The sequence below is a fragment of the Pteropus vampyrus genome, unplaced genomic scaffold (genome assembly GCF_000151845.1).
Source record: "Pteropus vampyrus isolate Shadow unplaced genomic scaffold, Pvam_2.0 Scaffold498, whole genome shotgun sequence".
NCBI lineage: Eukaryota > Metazoa > Chordata > Mammalia > Chiroptera > Pteropodidae > Pteropus > Pteropus vampyrus.
In genome coordinates this window covers 765483-785062 of record NW_011889279.1, presented here as the reverse complement: position 1 = coordinate 785062, position 19580 = coordinate 765483, and the positions used below count along the sequence as shown (strand labels likewise).

At 35.3% G+C, this 19580-nt stretch overlaps 1 protein-coding gene and 1 non-coding gene across 2 annotated transcripts in view; both read right to left on the bottom strand.

The window, feature by feature from the left end:
• Positions 1–14516: 14516 nt before the first annotated feature.
• The window catches only part of NIPBL (NIPBL, cohesin loading factor), a 169539-nt gene continuing 164475 nt past the window's right edge, over positions 14517–19580 (bottom strand). The window contains exons 43-45 of the mRNA XM_023524825.1: positions 18148–18322; positions 16371–16559; positions 14517–15807 (exon numbers count right to left, since the gene is read on the bottom strand). Coding sequence (XP_023380593.1) covers positions 15442–15807; positions 16371–16559; positions 18148–18322 — 730 coding nt within the window. The 3' untranslated portion in view covers positions 14517–15441. The remainder of the gene's footprint in view (positions 15808–16370; positions 16560–18147; positions 18323–19580) is intronic.
• Positions 17213–17331, bottom strand: LOC111732843. Its single transcript, XR_002777740.1, has one exon. It is a non-coding gene; the product is annotated as a 5S ribosomal RNA (ribosomal RNA).

Sequence of the window (19580 nt, the reverse complement as noted above, 5' to 3'; positions counted from 1 at the left end):
GTGGCACTGTGTCTGCCTCAGGGTTTCAGAACATAGTCTGAGGCAAGATGGAGGATGTGAAGGGTCTTCATCCTTCTACCCATCACAACCTACAAAGCAACTACACCTTAATTTCTCCAAATAACTTTAATTTCCTCAAAGTCTTCCTTAATTCTATGGAACAAGAAGCTGCTACTGAGTAGGGCCAGTATAGGGGCTGCTTTCTTTTCTACTTCCCCCTAATACAAAAAAATATAAATTAAAAAATAATAATGACTGAAAAGTTTCCTGATCTGGCAAGGGAAATAGTCACACATTCAGGAAGTACAGCGAGTCCCAAACAAGATGAACCCAAAGAGTCCCACATCAAGACACATCACAATTAAAATGACAAAGTTTAAAGACAAAGAATCTTAAAAGAAGCAAGAGAAAAGCAATTAGTTACACACAAGGGAGCTCCCCTAAGACTGTCAGCTGATTTCGCAACAGAAACTTCGCAGGCCAAAAGAGACTGTCACTTTTTCAAAGTGATGAAAAAACCTACAACCAAGATTGCTCTACCCAGTAAGACTACCAATAGAATCAAAGGACAGAGAGAGCTTCCTAGACAAGAAAAAGCTAAAACAGTTCATCGCCACCAAATCAGTATCACAAGAAATGATAAAGGGACTTATTTAAGGAGGGGGAAAAAAAAGATAACATGAATAAGAAAATATAGAAAAGAAAAAAAATTGACAAATGGAAACAATAAAAGCAGTGGATCAACCAACTATAAAGTTACCACAAAGATTAAAAGATAGAAGTAGGAAGATCGGGTATAATTACAACAATAAATTAAGGGATACACACAAAACATACAAAAGAAGTTGAAAAAATGATAAAAACAAGTGCGGAGGGGGAGAGTAAAAATTATAGTGATTTTAGAATGTGTTCAAATTTAAGTATCCATCAACTTAAAATAGAGTGCTATAAACATAGCTTGGTATGTATGAAGTATATGGGTAACCACAACCCCAAAACGTGTAAGAGACATGCAAGAATAAAGAGAAAGGATTCCAAACAGCACTGTGGAAAGCCATCAATACAGGAGAGAAGAGAGCAAGAGAATAAGAACAGAGAAGAACTAAAAAACAACTAGAAAATAAAATGGCAGTAACTACGTACCTATCAATAACTAATTTAAATGTAAATGAACTAAATGCTTCAATCAAAAGACATAGGGTAGCTGAATGGATTAAAAACAAAACAACAACAACAAAAAAAACCCAAATTGGGCAAAGGCAGTCTCTGCAATTAATGGTGCTGGGAAAATTGGACAGATACATGCAAGAGAATGAAACCAGACCACTGTCTTACACCATATACAAGAATAAACCCAAAATGGATTAAAGATTTAAATGTAAGTCACAAAACCGTAACAGTCCTAGAAGAAAACATAGGTAGTAAACTCTCTGATATTGCTTTCAGTAATATTTTGGGGGGTATGTCTCCTTGGGCAAGGGAAACAAAAGTAAAAAGAAACAAATGGGACTATATCAAACTAAAAAGTTTTTGCACAGCAAAGAATACCATCAACAAAACAAAAAGCCAACTGAATGGGAGAAGATACATCAGATAAAGGCTTAATCTCCAAAATATATAAGGAATTCATACAACTTAACATCAAAAGAACAATCTGATTAAAAAATGGGCAGAGAACCTGAATAGACATTTCTTTAAAGAAGACATACAGATGGCCAATAGTCATAAAAAGATGCTCAACATCATTAACCATCAGATAAATGCAAATTAAAACCACAATGAGATTATCATGTCACATACATTCTGATAGAATGGCTATCAAAAAATCAACAAGTATTGGTGAGGATGTGGAGAAAAGGGAACCCTTGTGCACTGTTGGTGAGATTGCAAACTGGTGCAGCCACTATGGAAAACAGTTTAGAATTCCTCAAAAATGTTTAAAAAGAACTACCAAATGACCCCACAGTTCTACTTCTGGGTATTTGAAGAAAGCCAAAACATTAATTAGAAAAGATATATGCACCCCTGTGTTCATTGCAGAGTTATTTACAATAGCCAAGTATCCATAAACAGAAGAGCGAATAAAGAAGAGGTGGTACATATAAACAATGGAATATTGCTCAGCCATAAAAAAAATAAAAAAATTAAAAAAACCCAAAAAACAAAACAATTCATACCATTTGTGACAAAATGGATGGACCTAGTTAGAAGGTATTATGCTAAGTGAAATAAGACAGAGAAAGACAAATACTATATGATTTCACTTATATATGGAATCTAAAAACCAAAATAAATGAACAAACAAAACAGAAACAAACTCATAGATACAGAGAAAAAACTGATGGTTGCCAGACAGGAGGGCAGTTGGTGGGCTGAGTGAAAAGGTGAAGAGATTAAGAAGTAGAAATTGGCAGTTACAAAATAGTCATGGGGATGTGAAATACAGCATAGGGAATATAGTCAATAACATTGTAATCACTGGTGTCAGGTGGGTACTAGACTTATTGGGGTATCATTCATTGTAAGTTATATAAATGTTTGACCACTATGCTGTACACCTGAAAATATAATATTTTATGTTAACTGTAATGAATTTTTTTTTTTTAATTATTAAGGAAAAAATCATGGTGCCAGAGACCTGAGTAGTTTCTGGTACTGCACCCAAATGATGTCATAATTTTGGAGATAATTTTTATGAGAAGAAACTAAAAACCTTTACCTACTTATCAGTTTTTGGCATAGTATCAAAGAATGCTATTATCTGAAAAAGCTATTAAATATTCCTTCTTTTCCAATGACATACCTGTGTAAGGCTAGGTTTTTAATATACTTCAATCTAAATAACGCGAGAGGTTGAATGCAGCATGAGAATTAGGCTGTCTTTTCAAACATTAAAGAGATCTGTAAAACTATAAAACAATGCTGCTCTTCACTAATTTTTTGGAAAATAAGTTATTTTAATCAAAATGTGTTATATGTTAACATGAAAGGAGTCATTGTCATTTAAAATAATAAAATATTTAAACATATTTCTGTTTTAATATCTAACATGATAAATATTGACAAGTATACTCACACAAACAAAAGCTTTCCAGGGTCTTCAATAATTTCGTGAGTATAAAGAGAACAAAAAGTTTGAAAACTGCTGCTTCAGGGCTAATAATATGAACCCTTAGCTCATCAGACTGTAATATCATAACACTTTCCACTCACCATTCCACTCACCACTTTACAAATAAACTGGTTTCACAATAGTATAATTCCTTTTATCTTTCCATTCCTGATTTAAACATTCTCTTATTTTCAAGGATATTATCATTTCTAGTATTTTTTCATTTCTTTTTGTAAATCCGACTTTCTATCTGGTGTTTCCCTCCAGCCTGAAGATCATTAGCATTTCTTATAGTGCGGCTCGTCTGGCCATTCTCTCACGTTTCATTGACCAAACTATATCTTTATTTCACATTCATTTTTGAAGGGCATTTTTTGTAGCCCTTATTGTAGGGCAAGGGCTTTACTTCGAAGATGGGCCTTTCTTGTGTTGAGATGAGATGCCTGGAGTGCTGATGAGGTGTTAGCAAGCTCCCTCCACTCTGGCTGGGCTAGGCCTCCGACATTCCCCAGCTGCTCCCCCTAGCATATGTTGTTGCTCAGCCTTGCAGTCCCTGATTTCTGGTAAGCCTTGTGTACTTTTGCATGGAAGACGAGCAGCTCTGCTCTTGTCCAAGACTGACAGGGACATTGGAGGATCCTCTCTGCACAGCTTTTTCTTTTTGCCCTACTCTGCAGATTCCAGCCAGTTACTCCCCTCATCTCTGCTCTCTGCCTCCTCGGCACACAGGGCAGCTGTGGTCTGCCTGGGCTCTAGCTCATTATGCTAGAGTCAGGAAAATATCACGAGACTCACCTCACGAGCTTTCCTTCCTGGGGCTCACCGTCTTGTGCTGCATGTTGTCTGGTGTCTAAGAGCAGTCGCCTCACATTTGTTTTGTCCAATTTTATGGTTAAGGCAGGCAGGTCAGGTACCAGTCACTCCGTCACAGCTTGAAGTGGATGTCTTCTCGTAGTCTCAGTGAACTTTACATCCATACAACAGACCTGAAAATGAGGAGTGAAGGAGGGCAGAGAGTATCAGCAGACGACTGAATCCCAGGCAGTCTTTGCCTCTAGCTTGAATATGTTCTCGAAGTCTTCAAAAAACAAACAAACAAAAAAGTGCAATATGATGATTTTGCCAAGTGTGTCTGAACACAGAGGAAACATCCAAATGCATGTGTTTCAGACTCCTCTACTTATAAGAAGAGTCTAGACGTCATGCCCTCCATACAGGGATTAAAAGCAGCAGTTTCCGTATATAGATCTTAAGCACTTAACCATGTTCAGGAACACCTCCGATGATCGAAAGCGTTCTCCAGTTTCTCAAAACGGAATCTTTGCTCACACTTTTATTAGAAAATATACATTTAGTATAGTTTATCACTAAACCAAAACCACATCTGCATGCCCAACTCTTTATTCTGGGTGAGTTTAGAATCTGTCGACAAAGGAAGCTCAAACACAAAGCTTCGGCCGAGTTTTCTCTATTGACCTGGGTTAAAACCACCGACTTCAGCCTTCCTTATCTTCTCCAGCACCTACTGCTTCTAGCCTTTAGTGCACACTCAGTGAATGTTTGATGAACTCATGACAAACCATTGTAGCTCATATCGTTTTAACAATTCAAATACTTACTATGTACGACGCTTTCTGTCCAGCTTAGCCTTTCTATAAGAAATCAAACCTTGGACCTCGCTGAGGAAATAGGATAAAGGAAAATGCACTTGATCATTGTGCATAAGGCCACGCTGGAACTCCTCCCAGAACCACGCTCTCTACAAGCATCTGTGTGTGTTCGGTATCTGGACTGTGGCCCTATGCTATTAAAGAGACCTTGATGGAAACTAATGCTCTTATTTTCATAAAGTTATTGAATCTAGGGAACATCTGAGAGGAAAAAAATCCTGAAAGGTAAGGTTGGTTTGTAAATTGGGAATGAATGGCCCAACCTGTTCCTATCTCTATATGTGGGCCTGGGGCCAACTTCTGTGGCAGGATTTGCCTAGCTGAAGGGAAAACTTTATATAGAATTTTAAAAAACAATGTTATTAAATTAAGAAATTATTTAAAATATATTCAAAGCCAGTAACTATAAAGACAAACTAAAATCTCAGTATTAAGAATTTAAAAATGGCTCCTAAATAGTATATTGATAAATTATTCTTTCTCTCTTAAGACCTAACTGAAAGGATAATAAAGGAATTTTTAACTGTATAATTTGACACAGAGAGAAAATTGGAGAGGAGCTATCACTGGCTGCGAGAAGTAGCAACAGATTTACAAGAGTAGAGGAAGCAAAAGAAGCTAGTAAGGAATAGTAAACAAAACTCAGAGCTAAGCCGCACAAAATGGGGTACGGTGAGAGAATCATGGCTGTGAGTCTTACATAGCAGTTGTGACTCCTCATCTCTGCAAGCCTAGTGCAAAGAACTCGCAGGAGCTATGCCCCAGGCAGGACTCCAGCTTCCCACCTGATCACCTTAGAGCAGAGGTCAGCAAACCTGGCCTGCTCTTTGTTGTTGTAAATAAAGTTTTACTGAAACACAACCTGCTCATCCATTTACATACTATCTAGACTTGTATAGTTGCTGCATGGATTGTATGACTTGCAAAGCCTAAAATACTTATTTTCTGGCCCTTTACAGAAAAAGTTTGCTGATCACTGCCCTGGAGTAAAGCCCGCTAGATAAAATACATCTATACACTCAGAGCTTCAATAAACTTTTAGTATCTTGTTCTAAAACCTGAATAAACAGTTAGACATCATCCAACACATGGAGAAAACCCTCATTATGAAAAGAAGAAAATCCAAATTAAATGGGCAAAATAAGAGAAAACAGGTCATGCAGGAAATAGAGGAAATGGTTTTTGAAAACTATAACAAATTGGAATGCACAATGACAAAGGAAACCTTATTCCCACATTTCCATGAGTTATTTGTTAGAGGATTTACATTTCTAGTGAGTTGCAAGAATTCAACAATTGATTCCCTTTTAAATGAGTGCAATGCATGTATTAAAAACCAAGTATAAGTGTGACTTCATTCCCTCTGTCCCTAACTGTTGGCGCTTGATGAGTGAGGGGCAGCAATTTCTCTTTCAGCAGGCTAAGCAGATTAAGTATTTGCCTGCAGAAACACTCCACCCAGCAGATGCATCTCAGGTCTAGATTGGGACAGATGGCAGCAAGCTTGATTGTTGCTGTGGTTCCAGGCTACAATATGTTCCCCACTCTGGCTCTACTGACAATAAAGCTGTTAATTTTATCTCCATCTGTCTGACTCTAGTTTATAATTCTAATCAGAACTTGAAGGAGTGAGGAATGTGATTTATCAGCGTCCTTAAGCCTAAACACATGATGATTTGGGAGTTCGGGCTTCCAAGTGGCAAGTGAGAATTCTACTTTTTAATCTGACAGAGAGATATGAGATGTTGCATTCATAAAGTAAGACCAACTTATTGTATGAGAAGAGCATCAGAGAACAAGAAACTCTTTGAAATTTAAAATATAGCTGAAATAAAAAATGTAATAGAAGAGAGAGAGTTGAAAAACTCAAAGACAGAGCCAAAAGACTAAACCAAAAAAAACAAAAACAAAAACAGAAGAGCAAAAAACATAACTGAGAAGGTCGGTCTAGGAAGAATAATACCCAACTAACGGAAATTACAGAGCATAATGAAACTAAATAGGAAGAAATTACCGGAGAAAGTTCTTCGTAGCTAAGGGCACAGAATAAAAAAAGTATAACACGCCCTGCAAAATGAATTTTACAAAGAGATCCATTAAGGAACATCATAGTGAAATTTTAGAATATGAGAAATACAGAAAACATCTTAGAGAAGAAACAGGTCACACAAAGAAACAATAAACGGTATAAATAGCAGCCCTCTTAACGGTAATAGCACAGGCTAGATTATGGTGAAAATGCTTTCAAAGAAAAATGTTTTCAGCTTAGAATTCTAGAACCACCTATTGATCAATTATGAGGTGAGAATAAAGATATTTTTCAGATATCAGATGATTCAAAAGGTTTGTCCCTATGTGTCCATTCTTAGGAAGCTACTTCAGGATATACTCAAGCAAACTGAACATTTTTAAGCAAAAAGGAGGAAGGCATGGGTTCCAGGCATGGGTTCTGGATCCAAACAGAAGAGGGATAAAAAAAAGTCTGGTACAACACCTTTATATAAGTCCTGGAAAATCAGTCCAGAGTCAATCAAAAGTAATAAAAGCTCTTGGAAAGTTTCTTAATAAAGGATGTGTGTGTGTGTGTGCGTGTGTGCGTGTGTTGGGGAGGACTCACACAAATGAATGACATGAAAGAACACTCCAAAAGAACAGAAGATTTCTATGTGGAAATTATGTGAGTGAAAAAGCAAAGCAATTTCACCAAAGGAAAAATGAGTATACAAGACAGGAAATGTATTCATAGTACACTAAATGTTGGCTTTGATTAAACAATATCCATATGGTTTTATATACATATATGCTCATTAAAATACTGATCTCCATATTGGAAAGGGGAAGAGTATAGGAGCCAAGTCCTTATCTATCCTAAAGTCAATAGATCATTAATGTAATTCAATACGTAAGGTCTAGAATAAATTTTAATAATATATTCTCTAGAAATATGGATACAGCTACCGCTTCTCTCTAGAAATATGGATACAGCTACCGCTTCTCTCTAGAAATATGGATACAGCATACCGCTTCTCTCCTTATTACAGTTTAATAGCCAACCAAAGCTAGAAATATGGATACAGCATACCGCTTCTCTCCTTATTACAGTTTAATAGCCAACCAAAGCTATGTGACCAATTTAAATGTCCTCAACACTTCTACAAACGAGGCTATTTCTCTCCTTCCATTACCATCACCCACACAAGTGGGTGAACTTTCATCCTTTCACATATACCACTATGGCCCTCCTCCAATCACTGTGTAAACTGCAGCCAGTGATCTTTTAAAGATGCAAATCTGACTCCACAAATGCAAATTCCTGTTCTACTCCAACCCATCTTAATTTTTTCTATTGCTCACAGGACATTCTTAACATGGCCTACAAAAAGCATGATTTGGCCCATCTACTTCGTCAGCTTCATCACCTTCTCTCATTTGTTTCTTGCCATTTACAGGAACCCAAAGCTTCTAAAGGCGATATGCCCTTTGCATCAGAGCCTTCGCATATGCTGTCATCAATCTGCCACTTTGCATCCTTCATCAATTTTTCCCTCAAGAGTTCAGAGCTCAACCACCATGTCCCTATGGAATAAATTGCCCGGAGCAACTAACCAACATTGTTCTCCATCTCTCAATGATTCAATTAGTATTATTTTGTATCTATTATACCTGTTCATGTCAGGTTTTATCTGAAGATTCAATTCGCTTGGAAGAAGCAGCCTGTCTGATCTCCCCCAGCTCTCTAGACTACTTCAGTTCTACAGACTCTCATGATTTCTTTTACTTTCAAACACTCATACCAACTGTAATTTAATAACTATAATTGTGTACTTTGTGGCTCATTTCCTAACTCTCCCACTAGAACATGGTCCAGCACAGTTCACTGCTCATAGTAGGCACTCAGCACATACCGGTCAAATCATTAAATTTGCAGCAACTAAAAATAGTGGAACCAGTGTCAATACCAAGTGATCTACAAGGCAAACTGTTAGAATGAAAGGAAAGAAAGAAGAAACCAATGTTTTGAGTACAGGAAAGGAAGGCAGACCGCGTAGCCTATGATTTCGTGATCTCTCCAATGAACTCGACCTCTCCCCATTACTAATTCACCCCTCCTGTCACGCTCTGCCCTTTGTTTCCAGAACCACTCTACCTCAGAAACCCCACACATTCCTTTCTCTGACTTTATCATCCCACTATTCCACTTCTGCTACTCCCAACCTATTTGTCTTCTAATTCATGCAGACCTTTGAACTTTGATCCTTCCTTTTTTTTTTTTTCAATATAGTTCTTCAACTATACCCCCAGCAAACCACCAATTCTGGCTCACTGACGAATCACACTGTTTTTGCTGTGCAGCTGAGCAATAGGGGGAAAAATAAGGCAGTCATAAAGTTTGACCTCATCGCAATTCTCCACATTGTAGCCAGTGAGTGACCTTTATGAACCACGACCCCAAGGTTAAGGTCCTTCCAAACTCTTGAAATGTGGCTTTTTAGGCCCTTTATTATGTGCTTCTCTCTCCAGCTTCAACACCCAGCATTTCAATACTGATGTCTCTTCCTGTCCTACCGCTCCCCCTCAACAATTCCGATTCACGTCTCTACTCAACTGCAGCCTGGCTTTCCTCTCATCCTCTCTGAAACTCCTCTCTAAATGTTACCATTTACACCCTGAATGGCAGGATCGTTTTTTAGTCTTTGTCCTACTATTGCATTTCACACGTCGCTCTCTCCTTCCCTCTTGAAATTCTTTTGTATTCTTCCCATACTCCTCTAATCCTTTCTCTGTCTTCTCCCCAAACTCATTTTCCTCCCACTGTACCTTAAGTATTGGTAGTCTCCAAGGTCTTCTTCAGCTCTGTGCTGCTTGCTCTACAGCTTATATGTTGATGAGTCCCAATTGTAGCCTCAGCCCAAACTTTCCTCCCAAAGTGTCATGCATGTGTATGTTCTCACCTTCCAGACATCATCTGAACAGCTCACAGGTACTTGCTTTCAACACATTTAAAATTGAACCTAGTCATCCAAAGTAGAGACTTGATCTTTCTTTACTTCATTCAGTCACCTGTCAAGTCCTGCTATTTTTATTTTTAAAATACGTCTGTATCTCTCCGATCTTCTTTTACTACCATCATCCTAGTTCAAGCTGTCACCATCTCTATGACTATCGCATTAGTGTCCTCTTCTTGACACCTTCAAGTCTATTCTCTATGTAGCAGTGAGCTTTCATTAATCCTTTCCTTAAAGTCCTTACACTGCCTACGCGTTAAAATTTAAGCTCTCGAAATTGTATACTTATCTCCCCTCACTTTCTCTAGCTCCATCTTTTGTTACTGCACTATCCACACTCTGGTGCCTCCACACTGTGCTGTCCACACTTTCAGAATTCCATCCTCCATCTCTCCACTTAACCAAACATTCTGATTATCCAAATATGCACAAAAGATAATTACAGATTTCTTTAAATAAGCTCCCACATAACATGCTAAGTGATTTTATTTACCAAACTTCATATTACACTTATTTCAAAAAACATGGTTTCAGATTATGATTGCTGACTTCAAAGTTAATGATCTTTTCACCAATCCAAGTTTTAGTCTTCTACATCAAGCCAGGTAATGTAGAAGACAAATAAAAATAGAACACACAAAATATCGCATTTTATCTTTCCCATTTATCAAACAGGATAGGCCATTTAAAATCTGAGAATATAAAAGCGGATCTTTTAAAAAAGTATAAAAGAACTACAGTATTTAGTCACTTTGTCAACATACATTCAGATCTTAACAGGTGACTGAATAAGAACTTTCCAGATGAAATCTTCCTTATAAGAGCAAATGATTTGGGAACTAAGGGCCTGAGGGTGCTCTTGGATCACTCTCGCCCTGGTACTAAGTAGGTATGTAGCTTGTAGATATCAATTTACCTTTGAGCCTTTTAACCTTACACACAAGTTTGGATTAGAAAGGATCTCGTAACCTTTAGTCCATGGATTTCCAAGGCAGGTCATATACAGAACTGTGGTAGGAGTGACCATGAATCTCTTGGAACTATATGCACAGTTCTGGGTATAAATCTGTACAGTTTTTGTAAGGAGAGCTATTTCATGGCTTTCATTAGATTCTCAAAGAGATTCATGAAATTTTGTTAAGAACATCTGGTTAAATGATTTCTCAGCTCTCTCATATTGTATGATTCCATACATATTTTTTGAAACTACGGAATGTGGAGATCCATTATTGGTTTAGGTTTTGTGACAGACTATAATTACTTTTTCTTGTTTTTAGTCCCAGGGTCTAAACCTATAACATTAAGCCCTAAATGATAATTGTAGGCAAGTTACAATCAAGACATATGTACATTGCCATTTCTTAGCAGAAGGCTAATGTCAAAGGTGAAGATATTAGCACTATTTGACAAAATAACTTCATTTGTAAGGTCCTAAGAGACTGAGATTAAACAATGATTATAAAAAAAAAGTCACAGAGGCAAAATTCCATTCAACAAACATGATGCCTATAAACTATATAATAAAAATAATCACAGCCTGTAGTCCACTTATTTCAAGCTGTAAGTTAATACAAATTTCTGACTAACAGAAGAACTTTAATCACAGGCTCTTTCGTTATTTAAACTGTTTCCTTAATTCATCTGCAATTGCCAGCTTGGCATTTGCCAACTAAAATTGAAAGGATTAAATGTTTATCACCATCTTTCTGAAAGGTGAACCTACCTCCTTATTTCATTATGTCTGTAATGGTACCTCTCTCTGTTCTAGTTATGCAGCCTCAAGAACAATACATATGAGTTTGGAAGACAGACAATGTCTCTCAACCCTACAATACATCCAGGTAAGAAAAAGGATTACAAACCAGAAAATAATGGTTGTTTCTCTATTTCAAATCAACCATTTTCTTAAGAATCCAAGGATAGTTTCTTCATGAAAAATTTGCAAATAAAAGGCAGATAAAGAAACCTATGGATTAAGACCTAAAAAAAAAACACAAACATTTTGAGAAAATTGAAAATCTGAACATTTACTGGATATTTGATGTCAAGGAGTACAAATATTTAAAGATGATATATTTAGAGATGAAACATGTCATCTGGGATTTGTTTCAGAAAATTATAAGGGAGAGGAGTGTGTACATGTTATAGCTCCAACAGGCTTGGTAAGAAATTCAAGATGAAACTGAGATGGATATGTGGTGGTTCCACAACAAAAAAAAAGTTTAAAAAAATCTGATAAGGAAAAAAATAGTATGCATATTGCATCACTCTGAGCAAATGAAGCCATATACAACTGGAGTCTTATAAAGAAGAGTGGGTTGGTGGTACTCTACTGTCATGCAAAACACATGGGGATTTTGTGATCATTTTGTAAATAAACTATGCAAACTGGAATTTGGTCCAAATTTACACTCAGCTGTCTCTCAGATAGGACCAATAAGACAAAAAATGCATTTAGAAAAATGTTAAATAAAAATAATACGAATTCATGTAATAAATACACTTCCTGTGACAATAAATATTTAAGAGGTTAAACAAATTTTAGTTTTAAAGCAGGCAAACTGAAAGGTTTGAATAAGTAGGAATTTTGTAGAGTAAAAATTATCAAGTGTTTCATATTATTTCAAATGGGTGATCTGATGGGTTTTACATTTGTAAAAGTAATGTTATTCCAGTTTATATCAATAGTTCTGAAAATGCAGAACACCTACGCATTGGACTAGTGACCAGGATAAGTTCCTTGTGCAAGTAAAAGCGGTGTGTGGGGGAGGGAGGACCATATACTTTCCTGGTTAGGTTTATTTCCTAAATGAACATGAAAAATTTGCTTGCTGGTTATGAAATCTACATTGGACAAAAAAGTTTGACTTACCTGTATTCATGAGATAGACTACAGCTGTCAAAAATTGTCTGCGTGCTTCAGTTACCTGCTAACAATTCGAATACTCAATATTTGAACACAGTATATATTACTTTTCTCTAAAAGTTCAAATTTCTTCTACTAGATTACTAAATTATCTTCCGCTTGTATTTTGGTATGGATTTCTTTTAAAAACTACCCATTCTTTGTTAAAATAATAATTTAAATAAGAAAATACTAAAATTTCATATTAAAACATTAAAGTTACTTGGAAATTTTTATATCAAATATAGCATATTTTTTCAATACAAGTCAATGAAAATGATATGGCTTACTAGTTATCAACAAACTATAGATTAAGATTGAACTTTGCAAATCTCCAATATACTTGAAAAGTTTGATTTTATGTATTTGACTGCCAAGGCATTAATCTTGTTAAGGCCTAAAAAGTCATATTTGAGAAATCCACTTTTGGAAAACTTTGGTTTGTATATTTAAAAGTTAAGGCTTATAAGTTATAGCAACATTGGCTTATATTAATAGCTAAAATAATATTGGAAGTTAGAACATGTGGAGAATTCTTAAACACAGACATGTATCTGTGACTATCACCTGTAACACAGCCTTACTACTGTGTGCCTACCTCTTAATACTCACCCTAAACAGATCCCTAAAGTACACATACTTCAAGGACCCTTTAGGAACCGGTTTATTTTCATAAGTATCATCTCCTTTAACACCTGCTGTTCAATTAGCTCAGAGTAGTGAGATCCAATTATTCCAACTCCAAATTTAAATCCCTATTATAACATTACAAGTAAATTACTGAATCCTTCTGAGCCTGTTTTTCTTATCTAAAAAATTGTGATAAAATATTTAACTAGCAGAATTTCTGTAAGAATTAAATGACAGCACACATTATTAAATGTTAGGCTCATGGCATTCAAAATTGGCTTTTTTACCATCTTTATTCTTTCGTATTCTATATGCTAGACTATATTCCTATATTTTTTCTAACTGGTACTTTGCACTTTGATAAATCATATTGTTTTCATACGCCATCTCAAATCCTTAGGTGATAAACTCCAAGGGGGAAAAACCCAATCTAGTTTTGTCCCAGAGTTCACAGTAAGAGGAAACATGCAATTAAGTGGAAGGAAAAAAAGAGAAAACATTTCCTTTAAGAAAATGTTCTGAAAGAATTTCACATAGGAAATAGATCCTGAAGTTATTTTCATCGTGGTTTAATAGGTGTTCACAAAGAGGTATTTTAAGTTATTTTCATCGTGGTTTAATAGGTGTTCACAAAGAGGTATTTTGTGGCAATGTCACTCTTCCTCACAAATTGAATATCTTCATTTATTGGCCAATTTCATAAAACTTAACATTCTAGAGGTCAATTTTTAGAAACTGACTTAAAAATAAGTGCACATTTTAAAAAAGATTTAAGTTTGAAACAGACCTTATGCCCTGTAAATTTTAGGCATTAGTATTTCTGAGCATCAACTATGCAAATCAACTAATTAAATACCCACCTCCCCATTTGTAACAACAAATAAATGACAACTGCCCCCAAAAGATGTATAAAACGTTTAGAATAGAAAATCAATAAACATCTCAACTAGTAAAATTACTTTTTCAGCATTAAAAAATAACTCGTGAAAATGTAATATAATTACGAAGTGTCATATTCATTTCAACTCTTATTTCTGAAATAACATATGGAAGAATTTTAAAGAAGAAAAATGCTAGTTTCCCAAAATAGCACAATTGTTACCTTTCCCCAAGATTGTTACTTTTTCCCAAGGTTTAAAAAATAAATATTACCATCATGACATCACTAGAAAGAAATTGAAGCATACAAGGAATAAACTATAGTTTCTTTTTATATCAAAATGTACTCTTGAAAATGTGTTTGGCACAGTGCTAAATCATATATAGTTAATACTAAATATTGCAGGATACAATAAAACCCTGGAGTTAATTGTTTACACCCTCTTATGGGAATGAAAATAATAGATACCAATTATTCAGAAGTCAGCCTATACAAACTTGTATAAACAATATTTTGTTTTGCTTTGAAAACCAGTGATATAATAAATTTTACATAAAAGACTGCAAAATAATATAAATGGATTTAAACAGATCTTTACAATAAGAAATTCAAATGGAAACAGACAAGTAACAAAGAGAAGTAAAAAAATTTATTGCAGTATTCGCTCCACCAGATTGCCTGGGGATCCCTTTTCTTGTATTGTTTTCAGGGTGACCTAATACATCAAAATCTACATTTACAAAAACTCCTTCTGTAGATAGGTCATAGATACTGCATGCTTTTTTTTTTTCAACAGAATAAATTATATATCCAGGAGATTCTGCCATTTTACAGCCTGGAAAAAACAATGCTTCCCTGGAAACTGGGCTAAGCTAAAGAAAGCCATCCGCTGCTAGGTTAAACTCCAAGAACACTTTATTAAGAACATTAACAGACTAATTTCCAACATTCACTTGTTTATTTTTTAAACAGAAAGTTTTTTTCCAAGATATAAACAATTTTTGTTAAACTATAATACAGTGGGAGTAAAAATGAACTGAGAATCTGTTTCTGCTGCACAACAGCGAAGGGAGCTCCCACAAAAATGTTTGCCCAACATTTCCTTCTTTTGTTCCTGCATCCCAGGTTCCATTCTTACTCTTCATAAAACTGATTTTTTTTTTGCCAGAATGTTGATATTTCAAGTTTTTCTGCCTTTTAAAAAAATTCCTGTAAATTTGGCTGCATGTACAAATTCATTAGCTGGAAGTCCCATCCTTGGCGGCATACAGGGATCGTAAAGTCTGAACAACTTTATTAGTCAGCTTATTAGCACTCGTTAGAGCAATTTTTTTGTAAATAATGTCTGACTCTTTAATAGTGTCTACCCAAGGCACCAGTTTGCGGCCATCACGGCGCTTAGCCTCAGTCCAGGAGCCACTGTAGGAGCCTGCCATCCACTGAACACTGAAGCCATTGCTGGTTTTCTGTACTACTCTTGCAATTTGTGGTCGATCTTTGTACTTTGGACAGCAAATAGCGATGACATCCATGACGTCAACACTTTCATTCATCTGTGCTGCCAACTCCGTAGAGTCTGAATTTCGTTTTGACCTTCTCAATGACTAAAACATTGGGAGGGGGGGAAAAAGACCAAGTGTTACACAAAAGAATTTTAGTGAAATTATTGTTTTTATTGCTTTTAATCCCTTGACGCCGGGAGTTGGGATTTCCCAGCACACTTCCATTGCCGGCAATGAGACGCACCGTGACCGCCAGCGCCAAGGGGTTAACACATACTTGTAAAAGCATATAACTCTTTAATTTGTACCCGTGTTTTTACTCTTATTGATATATAAAATTATATATACATTTGAACCATAAAGCTACATAAAATTTAGCAACAATAAAAAAGGATAACACACATTAATACAATCCAAAGAAAAATTAATAATCCTTTATGCTGGATAAATCTCATTTCTGTTTTTTTCTTTTTTATTGTCTTTTATGTTAAACTTTCTACAAAAGGATGTATAAATGGTTAAGTAGAGAATCTCTATCTACAAAATGTTTTCTCTCATAAGTATTACATTACTTGGTGTACATTTAAAAGACTGACATATATAAGCACATAAAAATCATTTTACGTAATACGCTGCGAAATACGTTGACTCCTCCTCCGCCTCACCCCTGAAGTGCCTCCTCCTCTATCCTCCCCATCACTTTCATCATCTTCTGTCTCTGCTGCTGCATTATTTTTAGGGCTGCCTCCTCCAAGCAGCGAGGTAATTGCTTTGTTCCGAGCATTTGTACTAGCTGACACTTCCCCTTCTTCTTCCTCTTCATCGGGGTCCAGGTGTTCCATGAGAAGTTTGAACTACAAAAATCAGATGTTAATTTAGAATTTTAAGTAAATATTTCAAAGACTGTCAAGTCCCTACATGTTTTCTTTTTAACTTTTATCCTAAATGTTTTCTAGGGCAGTAGTTTGGTATGGGTGAAATAGACTTTAGCCATTGTCCAAGTCAAGAGCTGGCAAACATTTTCAGTTAAGAGCCAGATAGTAAATATTTTTGGCTTTGCAGGCTATATAGTCACTCTCATGACTACACGACTCAGCCATTGTAGTGTGAAAGCAGCTACAGACAATACATATATGAATGTGCATGGCTGTTTCAAAAAACACTTAGTTTTATTTACAAAAACAGGCAGTGAGCCAATTTGGCCCATAAGTCAGAGTTTGCTGATCCTGATCCAAGTCATCAAAAGCAATTGACAGACATTAAATTTTCTGCCCCCCTTGAGCTCTGCCAAGATAAGAACATATAAGAGGAAAGAAAAGATGTTGAGTAATTTTAGATGAAAAGTAAACTAATTTTCAGCTTTAGAGTATAAAAAAGCAGTCTATAAAATAATGTGAAATAGGTTTCATTCTTGGTAAAAAAAAATCATTATTAGTTATGTTTGGCTACCTGCTTTAAATAAGATTAAAATAACAAACTTCATTTTTTTAATTTTATTTTTTGTTAATGTCTACAGCCCCTGGTATTCCTTGGTGGTCTCCCATCCAAGTACTAACCAGGCCCAACCCTCCTTAGCTTCCGAGATCAGACGGGATCGGGCATATTCAGGGTGGCATGGCCGTAGTCAAAATTTCATTTTTTTAAGACAGCCTTTAAAAACATTTTTTAAACATTAAAAAATTTTACTGCAGTGAAATATACAGAACATAAAATTTACCATTTAAATTATTTTAAAGTGTTCAATTCACTGGCATGAAGTATATTCACAATGTTGTGCAACCATCACCACTGTCATTTGCAAAATTTTTCATTAACAGAAACTCATTCTGTCCCTATTCAATAACTCCCCACTCCTCCCTCCCCTCAACCCCTGGTAACCACTATTCTATTTTCTGTCTCTATATATTTGCCTATTCTTAAAGATATTTTAAAAGCACATTTAATACATATATACTCTTACAAACTTGTTGAGTACATATGTAGGAGACATACAAATAAATATATTTGCAATATTTCTGTAAGAACGTATGAAAAAGTAGTAATACTGGTTGCCAGAAAGGAACAGAATGGCTAAAGAAGGTAGGAGGATGACTTTTCATGGTTTTTCCTTTTATGAAATTTAACCATGTAATAAGCCACAGAATTAATAAAAAACAAAAAAAACAGAAGAAAAAAACCAAATAGGCATAACTTTTTCCTAAAAACTTTCATTTTTGCTAAAAAAAAATTAATTCATGGGCTGGCAACTTCTAAGAAAAAATAATTATGATGCAGTAGGTGAAATGGGAAAGCAAGCTTAAAGTAACTCCTTAAAACCAGAGAGAAAAATCTTGATAGTTTGTGAAAATTACCTTCAATGTAAAGAAGGATAACTAACTCCTAAATTTTACTTTTTGAAAATGTCATTATTAGAAAGAATTATATTTTGGTTTTGCTACTCACATCTAGATACTGTTTTACTATACTCCTCTTCACATCTTCAGTGATTTTGGAATTAGCCATATCACTCCGCAGGAAGTCCAGTGTTTGTTTTGGATGAAAATGAACTCCTGTTTTTCGGTTTATCGCTTTATCATATACTTTTGCAGATTCAGACGGAGAGTATTTCTGAATTTTACTGTTTGGGGAAAATAAAACCATTAACTAAAAATTTTCCAGGCATTTACATTTAAATTGCTCCTAGTTAAATTTTATTTACTAGTAATTACACTTTTGTCATACAAAATTATATTTATTTTATATAATTTATAAGTTCAACCAGTGAACTTGTATATAAAATAAATATAATTTTAAAAAGAGAAGTAAAGGCATAAAGGCAAAGGTTAAAAAGAATAATATTTTCGTTTCCCTCAGCATTTGTCTTGAATAGAGGCATCATTTAAATGAAAGCAGTGTGATTTTCAGACAGTTTTAATATAATTACAATACTACCTCAGTGGTTTACCTCGTTCTACTTTTTTACCACCCCTCCTCCCCGCGCCAACTATATATTCCCTATACAGCAGCCAGAATGACTGCTTACAAACCTGTTTCATATTATTAACAATTTTGCTTAAAAATCTTTCCGACTCTTTAGCACTGCCCCAAGACCAAACCAAGTTTTAAATTACTTTTAAGTAGTTGCCAACATTTAACATCAAGATATTTGTCATAAAAATCTGGATTACCTAGCTTATTTTGAAAAAGTGGAAGTTGTGACTACATTGCGCCCTCTCTCTTCATTGGTGACAAGCTGATGAACACCTGGGTAATATCTGAGCCCTTTAGATGAAACATACCCTTTCCAGTCTGCCAGTGACCTTCTACCACATCCATCTTACTCATTACACTATCTGTTCCCTATGAACATTTGACTTTGCGATTCCTACCTATTGTAGGGGTTTGATGAATGTGAAAAATGATTAAAATTCCATGGGTACTGGTAGAAAAGAGATACCTACAGTGACTGACGGTTAAGTAAAATTTCATGGCATTCACAATAATTAGAACTTTTTTTTATCTCTTACTTTATAGAATACATTAAAGACTATTTGAGTTCTGTTAGAGCTCAGCCTAGTTGGTCTGCATCTATTTTTCATTCATAATTCCTTAGACACTTAAATTTGCAATCTATGTTAAGATTAGCCTAATTCTCTAATAAGATCTTTTTAAGGAAATCAACAAAATAAGACCTTTAATTTACAATGCATTATTACCAAGCCAAAGAATACATTTTACCTCTGTTCAATAACAGAATGGACGAATTATGGTATATTATACAACAAAATACTATGTAACAATAAAAAGAAACAAACTTTTTTTAAAGGAGCATTTTCAATATTAAAGAAAGCGTGAGATCAAAACTGGGTTTAATATTTCTTTATTATCTGAACAAA